The 22128-nt window shown below is 35.3% G+C and overlaps 2 protein-coding genes and 1 long non-coding RNA gene across 3 annotated transcripts; all 3 read right to left on the reverse strand.

Annotated features, from left to right (window-relative positions):
* Nucleotides 10419-10934, reverse strand: LOC107615541. Its single transcript, XM_016317596.2, has one exon. The coding sequence runs from the start codon at nucleotides 10812-10814 to the stop codon at nucleotides 10434-10436; it is 381 nt and encodes a 126-aa protein (XP_016173082.1). The 5' UTR covers nucleotides 10815-10934; the 3' UTR covers nucleotides 10419-10433.
* LOC107616914 lies at nucleotides 15953-16393 on the reverse strand. Its single transcript, XR_001614702.2, has 2 exons — nucleotides 16304-16393; nucleotides 15953-16159 (listed from the first exon to the last, which is right to left on the reverse strand). It is a non-coding gene; the product is annotated as an uncharacterized LOC107616914 (long non-coding RNA).
* LOC107616635 lies at nucleotides 16533-20532 on the reverse strand. Its single transcript, XM_021111895.1, has 8 exons — nucleotides 19888-20532; nucleotides 19606-19803; nucleotides 18899-19007; nucleotides 18367-18436; nucleotides 17770-17926; nucleotides 17271-17355; nucleotides 16972-17069; nucleotides 16533-16661 (listed from the first exon to the last, which is right to left on the reverse strand). The coding sequence occupies exons 2-8, from the start codon at nucleotides 19699-19701 to the stop codon at nucleotides 16533-16535; spliced, it is 744 nt and encodes a 247-aa protein (XP_020967554.1). The 5' UTR covers nucleotides 19702-19803; nucleotides 19888-20532.

Raw genomic sequence — 22128 nt, forward strand, 5'->3', positions numbered from 1 at the left:
TGGAAGGCATAACATAAAAACATAGAAAACTAGCAAGGAATATTAAATCCAAACAACCAATTGAAAGAATCAATAACATAAATTGAAGAAAAGAAGTAATAAACATGAAATACCTCAAATTGCATTAAATAGAAAATCAAATCTAACATGAAGAATTCATAAACTAAATTGGTAACATAAAGTAATTAACAAGGAAAATAAATAAACTAGAATGCTAAAGCAAATAAAAGTAGAAGAGAAACTAAATTAAAGTAAAGTAGAAACCTAAAATTGAAAAGAACTAAAAGGAATCCTAAAACCTAGAGATAGAAGAGAGCCTCTCTCTCTCTAGAAAACTACATCTAAAACCTAAAATTATGTGAATGAAAGTTGTGTGAATGAATGTTGTATGATTCCCCCGCTCTGCAGCCTCTAATATGTGTTTTTTGGGCTTAAAACTAGGCCAAAAATAACCCAAAAATCGCCCTCAGCAATTTCTGATACGTCCAGCACGTGGCTCTGTCACGCGTACGCGTCCCCCACGCGTACGCGTCGATTGAACTTTTGCAAGGTCACGCGTACGCGTGATCCACGCATGCGCGTTGCCTAACAGCATGGAAACTATGGCAAATTATATATTTTTTCGAAGCCCTGGATGTTAGCTTTCCAACGCAACTGGAACTGCCTCATTTGTACCTCTGTAGCTCAAGTTATGTTCAATTGAGTACAAAGAGGTCAAGCTTGACAGCTTTGCAATTCCTTCAATTTCTTGTATTCCTTCCACTTTTGCATGCTTCCTTTCTATCCTCTAAGCCATTCTTGCCCTTGAAAACCTGAAAACACTTAACACACATATCATGGCATCGAATGGTTGTAAGAGAGAATTAAAAATTAGTAATTTAAGGCTAAAGAAGCATGTTTTCAATCATAGCACAAAATTAGGAAGGAAAATGTAAAACATGCGAATTCTATGAATAAGTGTGAGAATAATGGATAAAAATCCATTCAATTAAGCACAAGATGTACCACAAAATAGTGGTGTATCAAATCTCTCCACACGTAAACATTAGCATGTCCTCATGCTAAGCTCAAGAGAGACTATAAGAGAGTGAAGGCAAAATGATAGGATGTATGAAATGCAGCCTATTTGTATGAATGCAGCTAAATGTAAAATGCTTTTACCTTCTTGGTGAAAAGTAAATAAACCTTTCAAGAACAAATATGAACTGGATTTCACTAATTCAAATCATAAAAATGAAGTACAAATAGACTTGCAGAATAAAATAGCTCATGAAAGCCGGGAACAAAGAATCGAGCATCGAACCCTCACTGGAAGTGTATACACTCTAATCACTCAAGTGTCTTGGGTTAATCACTCTACTCTTCTCTAGTCATGCTTTCTAAAACTTTGTTCTTCATCTAACCAATCAACAAATATTTAGTATACCAATGCAAACATCATGAGGTAAGGGTGAGGATATATGTATGGCCAAGTGAGCTATAATATGAATCTTTGACTAACCTAAGTTCTCACTTAACATACACACTATCTATATAACACTAAAATCATGCCTAGCTACCCAAAATTCCCATTTTTGTATCACATACTCATGTACCAAATTTTTCTTAATTTCACCACATATGCATTGATCTTTTATTAAACTTCGCATTGGGGTAATTTTGTCCCCTTATTTATCTATGCACTTATATTGTAATTTATTATTTTTATTTTATTATTTTTTTCTTTTTTCTTTTTTTATTTTTTCTTTTTTTTATTGTTTTTTTGAATCATAAAAGCAAACATAACATATCAATGCACATGAGTTTTTTATTTTTCTGGTCTCACATGAGTATGCACCCAAATTTCCAATACTTTTGTCAATAAAACACAGCACACTTTCATCAACCCAAGTTCCCACAGTTCCCCACACTTAATTAATACACAATCTCTATCTTAAGCTAACCAAAGATTCACTTGGGGTAATTAATTATTTTTCCGCTTAAGACTAGTGATGTGGTAAAATATAGAACAAAAGGGGATTAAAAGGCTCAAAGTGGCAAACAAAGGTAATTGAAATGGTAGGCTATTTGGGATAAGTGAGCTAATAACAATTGATGGCCTCAATCATATGTAAGCATGTAAATACACTAAACAAAGGACATATAGAATAAAACAAAGCAAAGATTGCAATCATAGAGAAGAAAACACACAAGAATAAAATATTATGGTTAAATAATGTAACCATATAATTAAGCTCAAAATCTCACAGGTTGTGTGTTCTTAACTATAACTATGTTCTAAATTACAATCTTCAAATAAGTTTAACACAAATTTTCAATTTAAATTAGTGAAATACTATAAAACAGGGTCTTGAAAAGAAATTATTACTTTGACCAAGCAGTGGTAACATATGCACAAAATCAAACAAACATGCAATCAAATATGCAAATACAACAACTAAATTAACATAGAAAATTAAACATTGGTGTTAAGAAGGAAATAACTAACCCACGGAAGTTGGTATCGACCTCTCCACACTTAAAGATTGCACCGTCCTCGGTGCATGCTAAGATGTGCAAGTGGACGGGTGGCTCCAACTGACGCTTTTCTCTCCAAAGAATGTGCAGAGGAACTTGTTTGTCGCCCCATATAGAGGTTCTTCCTTTTCCTTCTCGGTGGCCATCCTGAAAGAAGAGAAAAGGGAAGAAAGGTAACCCAAAAAATAAAGATAGAAAACAAATAAAATATGGTTGGGTGAATGCTGAATAATGAGGGTCTCAATTACATGGTAGCTACAACATGTAAGTGAGAAAATAGTATAAGCAAATGGCATATCAATAGTGTAAAAATTGCAACAATGGGGAAGAGATAGTAGGTAATGAAAGACAATATAAATTCATGTCAATGAAAAAGGGACAGAGGTATCATAAAAGATTGGCATTGATAGATAAATAATATCACCCAACAATGTAAAACAAGTCACTAAGCACCAAAATAATACTGGAAAAGATACAACAGTTGAATAAGAACATTTAACACCAATGGTAAAATAATAAACTTAGAAAAGAAAATAAAACATGCACGAGATTAAAATGCAATGAATGCAAATAAATTAAGTAAAATAGAATGAAAGAGAATAAGGATGAGAAGTTAAAGAAATGAAGAAGAAGAAATTGAGAAAAGAGGAGAAAAGAAGGAGAAAGAAAAGAAGAAAGAAGTAAGAAATGAAAATCTAGGCGCGACGCGCGCGCACAGGGTACGCGTGCGCGTGAATACTGTACTAGCCAGGCGACACGTACGCGTCTGGCACGCACACGCGTGGGTAGTCTGTGAGCGAAAGGACGCGCAAGCGTAGATCACGCGTACGCGTGAGAACCCGCATGGCTCTCGCACCATGGAATCATAACTCTCTGTTCAAGCACTCTTACACATACGACGCGTGCGCGTCGTAGACGCTTGCGCGTCGATCCCCTTTTTTTATATATATATTTTTATATGCAGAATGCAGGTGATGATGCAAAATTATTGAATAAATACTGAAAAAAATAAAGTAAAATAAAACTAAGAATAAAAAGAGACGACTATACCATGGTGGGTTGTCTCCCACCTAGCACTTTTAGTTAAAGTCCTTAAGTTGGACATTTGGTGAGCTCCTTGTCATGGTGGCTTGTGCTTGAACTCGTCTTGAAACTTCCACCAATGCTTGGACTTCCAATAAGCTCTAACATCTCCAAGTGAATTCACCAAGCCTTGATGAAGTTCTTCACAAGCTTTGAGCTCCCAAAGTTGATCCTCTTATATGCCGGGATCCTAAATCTTGTTGCCACACCCGTCTTCAAGTTGATCATCATGATTCCATCCGGGTGGTTCAGCCTTGGAATTCTCATTTAAGCGCCTAAACATCCTCCTAGACCCAGTCAATTGAGGATTATACCAACCCTTGCAATTAGGCCTTGAGCTTCCAACCATAACAAACCTAGGATGCTGTTGCCAACCACTGACCATCTCCCTTTTACTCTTAAAACTACAGATAGCTCTAAGTTGTCCATCCATTTCAAGCAGACCATATTCAAGTGGGAAGGTACAGTTGAAGGATAAGAATTTTACCTACTTGAATGTTGTGTTGGATTGTAATGGCTTGGGGGGAAGTATCTCCAGTGGCAGCCTTGCCAATGTATGCTTCACTCTCTTGGGCTCTTCTTTGATGACTTCCACCTCTTGACACGCTTCTGCAACAGTAACCTCTTCCTCTTCAACCATGATATGCCTTGGAGTTTGTACACCCTCTGATGAGCGATTTGTTGTGATGGTATAGAATTTCCTCAAATAAATGAATTTTCATTGCAAGTATAGTTCTATACCAACAAACAATCCTCCCAATCAAAAATTTGGTTGTCACAAGTACAAACCCCAAATGAAAATTAACCGAAGTATTTAAACTCTAGGTTATCTCACAAGGAATTGCAATGAAGTGCTCAATTATTGGCTATGAAAATGCAAGGGTGTTTGGTTTTATATTTTGGCAAGAAAATAAATGGCAAGCAAAGTAAAAGAACAATTAACTAAATAAAATAAAGTGGAACTCTTGGCTAGACATAGGTAATTGAGATCACCATCCTTGTCAACAAACCATATATTGACAATTATGAGGAACCAATCTCATTAAGTCTACTTCCAAAAGCCTTAAGTACGTAATATCTACTCCTAGACTTGAAGTACGTCAAATGGCTTTGATCACATCAACCCATAAGTCCCAACCTATCTACTAATTAGATTAGTAGTGGGTTGGTGTTAATGAGTATCAAATTGATCACCAAGGGTTCTCAAATCACCAATTCAATGAGATCCAATGACTCAAGGTCACTCAATTCCCTTAGCTTATACCAAGAGTAAAGAAAACTACTCAAAAACTAGTGTAAACATTTTATCAAACACCTAGTGTGCAAGAAAAGTAAACATCACAAAAGGCAAGAATTAAAAGAACCCACAACTAACATAAGCAAGAAATCAACAATAACAATCAAGATCAACATAAAAGAAACATGGAAACATAAAATTGCATTAAAGAAAATTAAGATCCAACAATTGTTCATAAACATAAAAGAGAGAAACATAACAAATTAACAAGAGAAACTAAGAAGATTAAGACAATAGAACACTAAAATATAAAGAGAATTGAAATCAAAACAAGAATTGAAAGTTGGATTTGAGAAAATTAAACCTAAACTACCCTAAATTCTAGAGAGAAGAGAGAGCTTCTCTCTCTAGAATTCTAACCTAAAATATGATGAAAATTAAACTATGACTACTTGGTTCATTCTCCTCTCAATATTTGGGTTTAATAGCATCAGAAATGAGTTGGATTGGGCCCAAAATGAGCTGCAAATCACTGGCCACGATTTCACTTTAGTGAATCACGCTGCTCCATCAGCGCGCATGCGTAAAGTGCGCGTACGCCCCTCTAAACGCGATACAACTATGCAATATTTTATATCATTTTAAAGCCCCAGATGTTAGCTTTCCAACGCAATTGGAACCATCTCATTTGGACCTCTGTAGCTCAAGTTATGGTTGATTGAGTGCGAAGAGGTCAGGCTTGACAACTTTGCGGTTCCTTTATTTCTTCATTTCTCCCACTTTGCATGCTTTTCTCCTCACTTCTTCCATCCAATACTTGCCTTATGAACCTGAAATCACTCAACAAACATATCAAGGTATCAAATGGAATTAAAGTGAGTTAAATTTAGCTATTTTAAGGCCTAAAAGCATGTTTTCACACTTAAGCACAAATCTAGGGAGAATTGCAAAACCATGCTATTTCATTGAATAAATGTGGGAAAAGGTGATAAAATTCCCCAAATTAAGCATAAGATAAACCACAAAATCGGGGTTTATCACCCTCCTCAACATCAAATTCAAACATCTTGGAAGGAGGCTCTATGACTTGAGGTTCCCATGGAGGTTCCGCATCTCCTAAGTCTTCAACCAATTCCTCTTCTTCAATAATTTCGGCTTCCTCCACTTTCTCTAGTACAAAATCCAGCTCCTCCTTGATGACTTCCACCTCTTAACAACTTTCTTCAAGGGTCTCTCCTACCTCCACCTTTTAGGCCTCCTCTTGCTTCTCTTGAAGTATGTATGCGTGAACCCGATCCATTACATCCCTAAGACGATCCCTTCTCTCTTGTTCCGTGTCAATAGCATACTTGGGATCCTGTTTCTCTTGGATTGATGGATATGAGTGAAAAGTAAGTGCACCAGAGCTTGAGGGTTGAGTATTAGGGGTAAAGGATGGATCCATACGAGATATAAGAGCTTGGAGAGTAGAAGTGAGACCAGTGAGAGTAGAGAAAAATGTGGTTTGAAGCTCTCTTTGCCCTTGGTGAATAGCACTAAGGGTATCATCTATGGGAGTTTGGGGTAGATAGGAGGGTTCATTTGTTGGGAGAAAAGGCTCATAATGCGGAAGTGGTTCTGCGTATGGTTTATATGGTTCATATGGTGGTTGGTGTGGTGGATAAGGGTTAGAGTCATATGGTGGTGTTTGGTAGTAGGGGGCTTGTGAGCATGGTGGTTCAAAGCTACGTTGAGGAGGGGGTTCATAGGTATTTTGTGGTGGGTGTTGATTGTCACGAAGAGGTCCACCACAACCATTGTCTTGGTAAGCATCATAAAATGGTTGTTGATATTGCCTTGGAGGTGGTTGTTGCCAAGAGGGTTGATCAAATCCTTGTGGCTCCTCCTATCTTTGATTGTCTTATCCTTGATCCAAGCTTTCATTGTAATCTCCTCTTCCTATAACATGATTGTAACCAAACTCATAGCCAAAGGGGTGAGAATTTATAGTAGTAAGAGAAATAAAAACTAATAAAAATTAATGAAAATGAACTCCTAAAACTAGAAACACTAACAAAGAAACGACAAAGCAAAATTATTCACAATAACCAATAATAAGGCATATGTTTGCAATTCCCCAACAACGGCGCCAATTTGATGAACGGATTTTGCTAGTAAAGAATTCATAATAAATTCTCGTTGCAAGTATAGTTTCTAAACCAACAATAATCCTTTCATACAAAAATTTAGTTGTCACTAAAACAAACCCAATAAAATTAAACCGAATTATTTAAACCTCGGGTCGTCTCTCAAGGAATTGCAGGGAGGTGTGTTACTTATAATTGGTTATGAGATTATATCTTTTTGGATTTTTTAAAGGTTGAACAAGGAATGTAAATGATAAGAAAGTAGACTAATAGCTAAGAAAGCTCTTGGCAAGGTATGAGAATTAGAAGTCCTATCCTAGCTATACTTATCAATTGTGACATCAATTGTCCATTGCTCCGACTTAGTTAACTTCTAACTTTGAAGGAAAGTCAAGTGGATGAATCAATTTGATTCCTCAAGTCCTAGTCAACTCCTAAGGAAATACTAGCTTTAGAGGGATCCAAATCAACTAGCAACTTCTCAATTATCAATCAACAAAGGAATTTGATAACTCAAGAGTCTCCAATTACTCTACCAAAGCCAAGAGGAGAAAAATCTATCTAAAACCCAACCAAGCATTCTATCAAACACTTGGAAGGCATAATAAAAAAACATAGAAAACTAGCAAGGAATATTAAATCCAAACAACCAATTGAAAGCATCAATAACATAAATTGAAGAAAAGAAGTAATAAACATGAAATACCTCAAATTGCATTAAATAGAAAATCAAATCTAACATGAAGAATTCATAAACTAAATTGGCAACATAAAGTAATCAACAAGGAAAATAAATAAACTAGAATGCTAAAGCAAATAAAAGTAGTAAAGTAGAAACCTAAAATTGAAAAGAACTAAAAGGAATCCTAAAACCTAGAGAGAGGAGAGCGCCTCTCTCTCTAGAAAACTACATCTAAAACCAAAAATTATGTGAATGAAAGTTGTGTGAATGAATGTTGTATGATTCCCCCACTCTTCAGCCTCTAAGATGTGTTTTTGGGCTTGAAACTGGGCCAAAAACAGCCCAGAAATCGCCCCCAGCAAATTCTGATACGTCCAGTACGTGGCTCTGTCACGCGTACGCGTCCCCCACGCGTACGCGTCGATTGAACTTTCTCAAGGTCATGCGTACGCGTGATCCACGCGTGCGCATCACCTAACAGCATGGCATCTATGGCAAATTATATATTATTTCGAAGCCCCGGATGTTAGATTTCTAACGCAAATGGAACCGCCTCATTTGGACCTCTGCAGCTCAAGTTATGGTCAATTGAGTACGTATAGGTCAGGCTTGACAGCTTTGCAATTCCTTGAATTTCTTGTATTCCTTCCACTTTTGCATGAATCCTTTCCATCTTCTAAGCCATTCTTGCCCTGGAAAACCCTAAAATACTTGACACACATATCATGGCATCGAATGGTAGTAAGAGAGAATTAAAAATTAGTAATTTAAGGCCAAAGAAGCATGTTTTCAATCATAGCATAAAATTAGGAAGGAAAATGTAAAACATGCGAATTCTATGAATAAGTGTGATAATAATGGATAAAAATCCACTCAATTAAGCACAAGATGTACCACGAAATAGTGGTGCATCAGAGGGATGAAAATTGAAAGAAACCACCACGCAGATTCACCTTAGTGTTGGATACTTCAATCTTCTTCATGCAACAAGTGAAGCAAATCACTCACCTCACTTAATAACACTAAAAAATCATGCATAAAGCATTAAGGAAATTTTATTCATCAAAAGTTGTGTAAATTGTCTCACCAAAGGTGTTTAAATAGGCCCCTAACAAACTAGCAAAAAGATAATATAAGATAACTTAATTTAAATCTCCTAAAGATAAGATAACTAATTTAAATCAAATTTGATCTTATTAGACTAGATCAGATTTGATTTAAATTTTAAAATCCTAAAGATATGATAATAAATTTTATTCATATTTGATCTTATTAGATTAGATCAGATTTGATTTAAATTTAAAATCCCTAAAAATACTACTAAGCAAATCAGAAGTAAATCAATTCTTCCAACAAACTCTAACAGCAAAAAAAATTAAAATAAATGCCTAAAAAAATTGAAAATTTAGAATAATTTATGCCTCCCATCGAATTCGAAAAGTATTATTGGGTTTCTTGCTGTCCTGATTTAGCCTAATAGGCCTAATGAGTTGTCATTTCAACACCACTATTTTTGAGATGGACTCTTGGTCTTCTTGATGTCTATGACTGGCAAGGTATAATTCTTCTAGTATTCAGATCTTTGAACATGATGAAATTACCATTCTGTCCCTTAGCTCTAAAATGACAAAAATGCCCTCCTGACCACGTATCAACCAAGAATTAAAGACAAGTGCAAAGAGAATTTGTGGATGCGGTCAACCCTGACCTCTTCACACTCCAATGGGTATAATTTGAGCAATAGAGGTCCAATTGATGTGGTTTTTAGTAGCATTAGAAAGCCAACTTCTAGAGCTTTTCAATGATATATAATAAGTTATACATTTTCTCTGGTATCACGGCATTAAATGCCGCGACATTGGCGTTTAGTGCCAAACCGCATCCAGCATCACCATTCCATGCGGGAGTCCCAGTGCCAAACGCAAAAAAACTGGTGCTAAAGACCAGACAAACAGCAAGGAAGTGACGAAGGGCATAAAAATAGTGCCAAATGCCACCAAAGTGGTGCCAAAAGCCTATAATAGCCACGGACCCGAGAAATCTTCATAATTAATGAAGATTTGAAGACACCAAGCTTAAATTACAAGGAAGATCATTAGTTTGTCAAAGAGTCATTAAGAAAAGATTTGATTTGATTAGATTTGAAAGAGGTAATGACCAAATCAGTACCCGAAAGATTCAAACGCTGACATTTTGGTACCTCACTATTGTTATTGACAAAATGGTCCTTAAAAGATTTTAAAATTTGACAAGCGTACCCACGAGTTCACCGGAGCACATTTCTGGCAAGCACAGTGCTGACATGGCCACTGCGTTTTGATGACATGGCAAATACCCTTCCCCACCCTAATTCTTCTCCTTCTCCTTCCCCCTCCCCAACGCACTCCCCCCTTCCCCTTCCTGAATGCATTCTCCCCCTCCCCAACCCTAATCCTTCCCTCTCCCTCCCTAATCTTAATCCTCCATCTCCAACGCACTTCCCCCTCCTCAATCCAAAATCCCCCTTTCTGAACCCTAATCCCCTTCCTTTACCCCTTTGAATTCTAATCCCCTTCCCAACCCAGTATCTCACACTCTCAACTCTATCTCCCATTCGTCTTCACTGCTATCGCCAACCAGAATTAGGAAACTAAATCTTCATCTTTTGTCAGAAAATCCTCATCATGAATTATCCAAAACCCAAATTTAGCTACCCCGAATAAAAAAAAGGCAAGACTTTTGAAGTAAAAAATAGCACTTTGCAACAATCAGCATTCCTCAGAAAAATGTGAGAGTAATAAAGAGTAAATCAGTAAAACACCAAAGAAAGAAAGCACTTTTGGCATGAAAGAAAGCACTTTTTGGCATGAAAGAAAGCACTTTTGGGTGAAGGGTGGCCAAGCTTGCCGGGAAAGGCCATCTGGGGCTCAAGATCAGTGGAAGTCCGGCGAGCAGAGGGGGAGAATTCATCGGAGTTGTTGGGTCTAAGGAACCTCTCAAAGATGGCCATGAGAAGGAACATGGAGATGAGGATGGCAGTGGCCACAAAGCCAAAGGAGACAGCGTTGACTGAACTCTCAAAGTTGGTCAAATGGGAGTCATCTCTGCTCTGCACATTCACATTCATTAGAGACCCTATTGGTGCCCACCCACCATTGTTGTTGTTGCTGTTGTTCTCTTCAACCACCATTTCTTTCAAAACTACTCTGATGCTGTAGTATTCTTCTGTTATGCTATGCTTTCAGCATGTTGGTTTTTAATTAATTCTGGTAAAGGTAATAGCTTGTCTTGGTTTTAGTGGAGAATTAGTTAAGGAAGGGGATTAGGGTTCAGAAAGGGGGATTTTGGATTGAGGAGGGGGAAGTGCGTTGGAGATGGGGGATTAGGATTAGGGAGGGGGAGGGAAGGATTAGGGTTGGGGAGGGGGAGAATGCATTCAAGAAGGGGAAGGGGGAGTGCGTTGGGGAGGGGGAAGGAGAAGGAGAAGAATTAGGGTGGGGAAGGGTATTTGCCATGTCATCAAAACGCAGTGGCCATGTCAGCACTGTGTTTGCCGGAAATGTGCTCCGGTGAACTCGTGGGTACGCTTGTCAAATTTTAAAATCTTTTAAGGACCATTTTGTCAATAACAATAGTGAGGTACCAAAATGTCAGCGTTTGAATCTTTCGGGTACTGATTTGGTCATTACCTCAAAGAATAATATACATAGGTAAGTTACAACTAGCTAGGATGCAAGCAAGAAGCACAGAATCTAGGCAAAAGCATTAACAAATTCAAGATATTTACCTCATCTAAATAACACTAATGTAAATGTCATTTTACTCATAAATCATAAACATAGAATGTCTATAAATATATTTTGAAATGATTCATCATAATAGAAATATAGAATAGTAATATACAATGCATATTTGTATTTTAATACGATATGTAGTAAAACTAGTAGTACCTGTTTCTCTTTCTCTAATTCCTTTTGAAACGAGCAAAAAATAAGAGTATAGTTTGAGCTACTAGATTGTGTATGTGTGCATGAATATGGGAGAGACAGCGAACCACCCACCACTCGTGGCACTGGCACCAGCACCCGCACACGCACCTGCACCAGTAAGGGCTGGCAATGGATAAGGTAGGGTAGGGTTTAAACTCTACCCTAATCCTACCCGCAGGTTAAAAACTTTCTTAAAACTCTACCCTACCCTACCCTACCCGTGGCTTGAAAATCTCTCAACCCTAACCCTAGCCCACTCTAAAGTTCTAAAAACTACCCTACCCGATCCTATCCACAGAAAAATAAAAAAAATTTAAGTAAATATAAAATTCAATCATTCCAAATTTTATACATACTAATAAAATAGAAAATAAAAAATAAATTATTTCAAACTTTTATAAGAGAAAGATTGTGAATTCAACACTCACTTTCTTCACTACATATATAACTTTTACATATATATTATATAATATATTAGGGGTGCGGGTAGAGTAGGGTAGGGTATACCCTGAACCCGCACCCTACCCTACCCGCAGGCAAACTCGCACCGCACCTTACCCTACCCGCAGCAGGTCGGGTAGACAATTCTACTTGAACATATTGGTCCGGGTTGGATACTCGCAGATAGGGTATATATTGCCAGCCCTACACACCACCACCACCTAATCTTGCACTTTCAAGGGGGCCCACTTGAACTCCAGCTAAACAACTCTTGCATCTTCACTACTGCATCCACTCCAATTCTTCATGGCGTTAGTATTCTCTTTTCATTCTCTCTTCCTCCCAAATGAAGCATAAAAATCTTAGTATTAGGCTATGTATGATATGGTAAGGAGGAAAACTCTTTTTAAGAGTCTTCTAGAAGCATGAAATTCAATTTAGGATCTAAATTCTTAAGATAAACCATGGTTATACTAATAATTTCCTAAGCGACAGAAATTCACATGCCAAAGAATTTGTATTGCTACTATTATTATATTTTTATTAAGGTTCAGGTGCCTGGTATCTTGGTATTTACTTTGAAATACGGATTATTTTATTTCTACTTGGTGTTTTAATCAAGCAAAAATCAGAGTAGAGATCTTTACTCCCTTTATTAGATCATCCAGAGAAAGCTCTTGAGCTTAAGTCAGTACCTAACTGCTCATATTCAACTGTCAAAACTGAACTCCAACATCATGCTAATCCAAACTAATCTTTGGTAATAATTTTATTGTTGGTTATTTTAACACTTATCTTTATCTTTAAAAAAAATATTTTGGAAGTACTATTATTTTAATTAGTTTTGTTTTAGAATTAGGTATATACAGTAGCTATCCTTTGAGATTATGGGAAATGGTGCTAGAATTTTATAGTAAGTTAGTGGAAATCATTGTGAATCTATATGCTTGAATTGAATATGCCACTCCTATCTTTTGAGATTGTGCGGGATGGTGCTGGACTTTTATAGTAAGTTATAACTTATGAACATTCTTACATTACATAAGTAATGTACTTTTTACTAAATGAAAATATGCTAGAGCAATTGTTTGGTATTGATACTAAAACAGCAAGCATAGTTATCAGTTGTTTAGTGACTTTATTGTCAAACTATGTTTGCTTTCTTCACTTGACATATTCTTACAAAATTTTACTTATCCATGCTACTACAGGATCTTGCTCCTGAGAGTGCCTTTGCTAATGTTGTTCTTTGCAATTTGGTTCTTCATCTGGTGATCATGAACTTCTTCAGTTAAATTGGGTTTATATGGGTTTTTGCCTCCAAGTGAACCCCAAAGGTTAAAATGAAAAGTAGAATACAGAAACCTTGTTTTTGTTATAGTATTTGTAGACTTAATGACATAATGAGTCCTTATTTTTGTTATATATTCCTGTCTTTGGATTATGAAGGAACTTAGGTTTTTTTTTCCTCTTCATGTAAATGGAAAAGGGTTTAGAGACCAATTTTTAAAAAAAATCAGATGCAAAATCGGTCGTTATTCCTGTAATTTCTTGTAGTGATATATCAATTAATTAAAAAAATACAATTTTTTAAATTATGTGTGCAATTTGTATTAAAAAAACTGTTACAAAATAAATATTGTGCTTTTGTAACCAAAGGAATGAAAAATGTTACAAAATCGAGTTATATTTTGTAACAAAATTTTGTGATAGAAGAATTATATTGTTACGAAAAACATCTCATAGGATAAAATTTCTTATCGCTTTTGTAATAAATTTTAGTTTTTGTATTAAAAGTATTTGTTATAAAATATCACTTTGTATCGTAACAGTTCATTTTTTTTTAGAAAAATTTTTTGTAATATACTACAACAACCCTTTTTTTTATTACAAATTCCTTTCGTTTCAAAATTCAGATTTTTTGTAATATTTTTTTGTTACAAATACTAGTTTTTCTTGTAGTGCACCAACACAATCTAGATTCAATATCATCCATCATTAACTATACTTAAACAATAATCATAGAAAAAAATCACACAATAGTGTAGAAATTTCACAGGTCAATAATAAAAAATTTGAGTCAAACTCACTACAAAAACCAAAACCAGTTACATTCATAACACAAATAAACAAGAAAAAAAAGAGACTCTGAAGCATTCGTCTTCCACTGCTACAAGTTGCTCTTCTTCAAATTCATTTTTCTCAGCGCCGCCAAAAGGAAAGAGAGATAAGGAAAAAGAGGTGGGAGTAGATCTGATGGAATGGTGGGTTTTGCAGCGGAGTTGGTAGTGGTTATGAAAGGAAGATTAAGAATAAAAAAGAAAGGAGATGGGTATTTACGAAATTATAAACAAAAATTTAACAATTGGTCATTTTTGTCGAACAACACTTATCTTGTATGAGTACTTTAGTTTCAATATTCCATGGTCAGTTTTATCAGCGTCCGAATCTTTCATGATCAGAAATCGCTATTACTTTGTGCATAATCAAAAATTAAATCACAGTGAAATTCAAGCTGTCACCTTTATTTTAATTTTTTTTAAAAGATTCCAACCATTCAAAAAAAATATTAATTAAGAACATCCACTTAGTGTAAAATCACAACAATTTAAGGATAACATTTTTTTATTTTTTAATAATACTTGCAAATAATGGCATTCAAATTTAATGTCTAAAGTCTTTTTCAGAATATATATTTAATATATGCTATTTTTGTCATATTTTTAAATATTTTGAGATTTAATTTTTATTTATAATCTTTTGAGATTACTTTCGCCAGCAAAGTAAACTTTTGTGTACTAGGAGTTTGCCTAGTAACAAACATAAAAAGATTTACACAACACAATTCCTAGCTACACCAAAAAGTTATTTGTTCAACTTGCGATTTTTCTTTCATCTAAGGATTAACCACCAAAAATGACCTCAAATTATTTTGTCATTGACAAAAATAACCCCGTTTTTATTATTCACAAAAATGACCTTTAAAAAGTTAAAAACATGCACGAAATACCCATTCATCAAGGAAAGCGTACTTCATTAACGTGAACATCTAATATAGAAAACAAAAAAGGAAAGGTATAGGGTACCAATATACTATCTGCCAACTTATTACCAACAATAATTAATTATTATATTTTAAACACATGTATAAAGAGACACATCCAGGAAATACATTTATCACAACTAGAAAATGGATTAATACACACAGATTTACAGACGGATTTAGTCTTTATTACAGACGGATTTTTGGTTACCGACGAAATTACCGACGGATTTTGTCCCTCTGTAAAAGCCCCGTCGGAAATTATTTACCGACGGATTTTTTTCCGTCGGAAAATTACAGATGGATTTTTACGAGTTACCGACGGATTTTCCCTCTGTAAATTTTTTGTCTATTTCCCAAAGGCGACAAACTTTCCGATGGATTTTCCGTCTGAAATTACAGACAGATTTTCCGATGGATTTTCCGTTTGTAATTACAGACGGATTTTCAGACGGATTTTCCGTCTGTAATTACAGACGGATTTTCCGACGAATTTTCCGTCTGTAATTTGAACATTGGAAAATCATCTCACACTATGATTACAGACAGAAAATCCGTCTGTAAATCCGTCGGTAAAGTAAAATAGAAATTTTTTAAATTTTTCCATTGCAAAATGAATACTTTAGGTTTATTTTTTAAATTTCCTCCATCAAACACACTGTAAATTGAAAAAAAAGAGGCCAAAAATCATATAGATAAACATAATATTCATTGCATGATACCTATAAAATTGGATGTTATTTTCAACATCATTGACCAATATCTCACTATCTCAATAAAAAGATACCCAAAAAAATAAACCATTGACAGAACTATAACTATTTACATTACTCATTGACACTACTAGTTCCCTCATTTTCAACAATTTAAACAAACAAGATTTTATATTGATCCTATTCCTTTTAGATTGCATGATGGTGACTTGCTCAGAGCCATTGACAAATACACTTTCTGGATCTCCTTGTGGTTCTGTGATTCCAACAGTAGCAGCCATGTTTGATGTTTCTTCTCTTCTTTGCTTGCTTGGTTTCTTCAATTTCATCTTTCTTAGAAGTTAGAACCCTGGTTTCATTCAAAACAGTAGAATTCATCTAATGTTCACATGGCATTTGTTAATGAGACTATGTGATATTATAAGTCAGAAGAAGAATGAGGGAACTGGCCTAGAAAACACTTGCTTCTTAGAGTAAAAAACTATATACTCACCAAATGCTTATGCCATGTCATTCCTAAGAGGCCATCTCTGTCAGTGAATGCACGTTCAGCCATAATAAGTCTATCATTCACATCTCACTTTCATTTGGTACTCTTTCCATGTTCTCCAACCTTTACTTGCTTCTATTTCCTGAACAAAAAGAAAAATAAAAGAAAAGAAAAGAAAACACTTTATTATATGATAGTTGTTATTTTAAGAACTTGTGTTTGTTTTAACAACTTAAGTTAATCCTTCCCCTCCACCGGGCCTGGAGAAAAGATTCGCCAATCCGAAACTGGCAGCAATGATCCCAGCAGTGTGCAGCTTGAGATTGAATCTGTCACAGAAGTACTCAGCAGTATTCAATTTCTGAATAAAAAATTAATCTTTACAACAGCAAAAAAAATATAAATAAATAAAGCATAATGCCAACAAAAAAAGTGTCAAAAAGAGATTAGCAAAAACTGGAACGTGTGTAAAATTCAATCCAAAATTATATATATATAATTCTGACATTTTAGCATTTTAATTCCACTGAGTCCATGGTTTTTCCTTTTTCCTTTTCTTTCTTCCTCCCCCTCCGCTATATTGTTGGAAAGAAGGTAGCTGTGATAAATTTTGTATATAAGAAGTTACATTATACACGTCACAGTTTATAAAGATTATTCTAATAAATAACCTTTGATATCATTGAGCAATAGATTTTGATTGCCATAGAAGAAGTCAAAGACATGTCCGCAAAATCTGGTGAATATAAAATAGAACAATCTGTTGTGGCTGTTAACATTGATTCATGTTAAAAGCTCAAAAATAGTCAGAAGAAACAAACGCCAAAAATGGCCTATCTGCTGTTGTTTCAGGTTTGAACAGAAGAAACCAGAGACAAAGATTCAAACAAACAAACACATAGACAACGCCCTTTTGCACCTCATAGCGGTTGAAAAGATGAGTCAGAATTGAGAAGAACTAAAGTTGTACCTTCTAACTGCTTGAAGTCATTCTTCAAAGTCAAGATCGAAAGTATTGTTGCGAGACTTGCCGTCGAGCTGTGGTGCGGGTGCCTCTGCAGAGAAAAAAAATGAACAAGTATATTTTGAACAAGTATATGTGCAATCTTCCTAAGCATGGCATATATGTGTGGAACTATGTCCTTCTATTTTGAACAAGTATATTTTCACAAACTATATAATGCTATATATAATTTAAACTTGTATTAATGAAAAATGAAAAGTATATTTAGGTATCAATTTTCTACTTACATACCAGAAATTGCACAGAATTAATTTATCAAAATCATTGACTGTGATTTGAGAAATAAAAGAACAAAAACATAGACTCACATTTACATCAAACATGAATGCAAATCCTGTTTAGCAAGTACCTATATTTACAGAATGCAAATCCAAACATGAATAACAGAAAGACAGTATATATTTCATATTAATTTCATCTAGACCAAGAATTTTCAGAGACGAACCTCTTCTCTTTGTCTTAGAGTGGCATCCATCAGTATATATTTCATATTGAGAAACGTTTGTGATTGAAGTAGCCTTTCCTGTTCTTGCTGTAAAATCTTCTGCCTTTCAGAAAGGGATTGCCTCTCAAGTATGATCTCCTTGTCCTTTTCATCACAACTGAAACACGCACACGTACACCCACACACTCACAATAGAGATTATCATACTTTTTAAACAATCAAATTTTAACAACATATGAAACTTAACATTGACTGTGAGTTGCACCATTCATGATCTGATTATCGTCAGCATTTCAATTCCAAAAATTGAGTAAATTTTTTAAGTAAAAGAAGATTTCAACTCAAAGCAATAACAAATTTCATTAATCGATTTCTTGCTTCAAGGCTTTTCACAGTCTCCTGTATAACTACAGGATTTGTGTATTAAAAAAGAAAGGTTAGGTATCCTCCTAAACAAGCCATTCTAGACAACACAGGTAGATATTGCATAATCTATTTGTACATGCTCCCAATGACAACGGAATTAGCAAATCAATATCATAATTAAAATGACTCTGGATAAAAGGAAAAATGCAAATTATATAGAAAATAACATACTCTAACTTGAAAGTAATGATTTGCCGCCTTAGGTTATCTTCCCGTGCTTCAACATCACGAAGCTTCCTTTCTGCAACACCAGTAAATCGGTTAGACTCTGCTTGCAAATACACCATACACCATTCAGAGTTTTCACTTGAAAATGCAATTCAATAGATAATTATGTGAGGGGCAGAAGTTGATTTGGTGTAAGCAGTAACAAAACTATTCAACTCAGAGCTCTGTGATCTAACTTCCTAGAACTCTTAGGCTGAGAAGCTAAATATTCAAATTTGAACCACTTTAGTTACATGGTCCCTATATCAAAATCCAAACTTCAAAGCATTCTATAAAAAGACATATGGCCATTAATCCTCAGGTTCCAAAATCTCACTAATAATCCAAAAAACTACATTTTTTTTAAACAACCATAACATCAACATTTCTAGTTATTTAGCTATTTACCAATATAGAACATGGTATTATTAATTAAGGAATTCTATATTGGTAAAGAAAGCATATAAAGGCAAAGAAGGGGAAAAGGTTGACTTACCAACCAGTGATCCAAGAAGCAAAGGGTGCCCATGATGGACCAGCAACCTGAGGAAGCTCAATTGACAAACAGGAACTAGTGGCGAAAGCAATTGAATCTCCGCTTGCATCTGAAAAGCATTATTATTTGACCCTCATATCGGTCATCAGTTCCAGCCAAACAGGAAAGAAACAAACATTCAGAATAGAGACATACCACTTGCAATGGTACTCTAACCTAGCACATAAATAAATATAGTAAACAAAAGCTATAACTTTACCTATTATGACTTAGAATTCAAAGCAGGTTAATAAAAAAAAATGTAGAATCAATGGACCATAACTTCATTAGAAGGCAATGATTGTTACCCTACAAAATCCCACATATCTAACAATCATGACAGATTTTGACTCATTATACATAAATCAAGATATAAGTTTATATCTTCAGAAATACAAAACAAAGTAATTATTTATTCGGTATCCAGTACCTGTCAAGAGTGGAACCTAGAGGTAGAGAAAGCTTTTTGGACAGTTCCACAAACCCTCCTCTAGTGAAGACATACCCTAAAAGTAACAACAAAAGAATATATATGGTCAAAACTCAAAGGAGAATTTTTGGAATCCCTATTTACACTAAAAATAGTAGCGTATGAATCTTCTCTTGTAAGCAATGCAGCCAACCAGAGATTTTCTCATACTTTCTCTTGGACCTTCAAATTGTATTACCTCACCACCTTCCCCTGAATTTGATTTTCCACCTAATCTGTTCATTGCGATTGCAATTGCTTCATGAGTTTCTCTTGAAATAGCTCCAAGAGACATCCCACCAGTGCAGAACCGATGCACAATAGCTGAAGCAGGTTCAACCTTCCCTACATGTATTGGAGCACGATCACTTTTGAACTCAAGAAGATCATGAAGAACCTGCATAAAAAACAGAGATCTCAAATAACATTTTGGGTAATAAAATGCAAGATAAAGGCAGAAACTAGGATCTTTAAGACTCACATTCACAGGTCGGTTAGCCAAATGCTACTGATAAACTGAAAAGGCACTTTGACCAATAATCAAGCTGTAAAACATCACATGCAACTACTATCATCATCAACATAAACCAGATAATCCAACAAAAGTGAATCAATAATCAAGCTGTAAAACATCACATGCAAAGACATATAATCACCAATAATTATCCTAGACCAATATGCATTCAACTAAAAAGAAGTCTTTATCAAAGTATTATCTCAGAGGTGATTCAGGTGAATAAGAAACTAGCTTCTTGCTATTTCCAAGTCATTCTCTCATTAAGCTTATTCAATTTCAACAAGAACAGTCTTCAAGCTTTACTTGAAACTCTTAACACTGGCAGCTATTATGGAAATGTCTCTCACTGTCCTCATAACTTTAGAATCCTATATGCACCTTATTATGCCATCTATGGAAAACGAATATCCTTTTATCTAAAAATAAAATTAAAAAAATATATATCAAAACAAAACTTACAGAGTATTGCCGCATGGCATATTCATTCTCCTCTCTACCTCAAAACTCAATGTTCATGCCTATAATAACACTTACCACGTTCTCTCTGAAGATGTCTATATTATAATTTACCTTCTGTTACACTCATCTCTGGCCACCGGCCTTTCTTGCTGAGCTTTCTAGCTTCAATTTTGTAGAGCTAAAATTTAAAATAGCTATCAGGTAATTTCTCACATGAAAGGGGAACTAAAAAAATATAAAAAAAACACTTAGTTTCTCACAATCAATTCACTAGATACCTGATTAGTAACACTGCTACAGAAATATGCTTGGACTCTTTCTCATTTACAGCCTCATGAGTCCTCTTCATATGCTCTAAAGCTGATCCAGCGGTACTTACACTACAGATATAAAAATAAGACACTAAGAATTTTGCTAAAGGAGGACTTGATCAAGAAACCATGGGCAAGCCACTATCCTTTGCTACATGAGTAACTCCATACGGCAATGCTTTGCTGCAGAAGTTCAAACAAATGTGCAAACTATATAGTTCAAAATTGCCTTATATATATTTAAAAAATATTTTAACATTTAACGAAATATCATGCAACTTTAATTTATTCATCACTAGTCACATTCTCTTTATTTGGACTTGACTATCACAGTGTCTTCAATCAAGCTTTTTTGCTTCAATTAATTTTGTATACTTTTTGTTTTGCTTTATATAATAGTTGGAACCATTAAACAATTGAGCCACAAAAGCAGAGTATGATAAACCTAGCTAAACTGGCGTAGAAAAATTGAGCCCTAAAGTTTATCGGCGTAATTTAAATAATGCATACCTGAATCAGCGTAATTTAAACAATTGCTGGTAGATGCTGTGGTTCTCTTTGGAGCAGGAACCGATTGGGATCGGGTTGAATTCCATTGATTCACTTGCGACAGAGCACGATAGAGCAGCGACGGTGACAGAGCAGCAGCGGAAACAGAGCGTGACGACCTTGAGTCTGAAACGCCCGCGAGAGAAGCGATATTCCGGAGAGATAGAGAGAGGTCGACAGCGAGACCAGCCGTGAGAGTGGTGAGACTCAGTGAGCTTGAGGGTGAGAGTGGCGAGAGAAGAGCAAAGAAACTCAAAGGAGGGTTAGGGGTTCTTCGTCGCGGTTAGGGGTTCTTCGACGGAGGCATTGCGATCTTCGACGGAGGCATTGCGAATGGAGCTCGAGAAAGTGGGGGTAGGGGTTCTTCGACGGAGGCATTGCGAATGGGGAGTAGATTAGGTTTAAGTTATTTGTGAATGGAGCCCGAGAAAGAGAGAGGTTAGATTAGGTTTAAGTGTTTTTTTCCGGCGGAAAATTTTAAATTACAGACGGATTTTCCGTCTGTAATAATTTAATAAAACTCATTGTTTTTGTCTATTTAATTACAGACGGATTTTCCGTCTATAACTATTTTCCACGAAAAAAATTAATTTTTTCGACAGAATTATAGACGGATTTCTTTTTCCGTCTATAATTTATGCTAATTCATTTTTTTGTTTTTCGACAAAAAATCCTTCTGAAATTTCGTCTGTATTTCTGTGGGATAAAATCCGTCGGAAATATCCGTCTGTAATAACTAGTTTTCTAGTAGTGTATAAAGACACTTTCATTAGACACAGCCATAAAAAAATATATTTATTAGACACATCCACAAAGATACTTCCATTAAATACCGTTATAAACCAGAGTTGGCAGAAATTTGTAGAAATACTGTTAGTAACGTAGC

This window comes from Arachis ipaensis, chromosome B09, assembly GCF_000816755.2.
Source record: "Arachis ipaensis cultivar K30076 chromosome B09, Araip1.1, whole genome shotgun sequence".
NCBI lineage: Eukaryota > Viridiplantae > Streptophyta > Magnoliopsida > Fabales > Fabaceae > Arachis > Arachis ipaensis.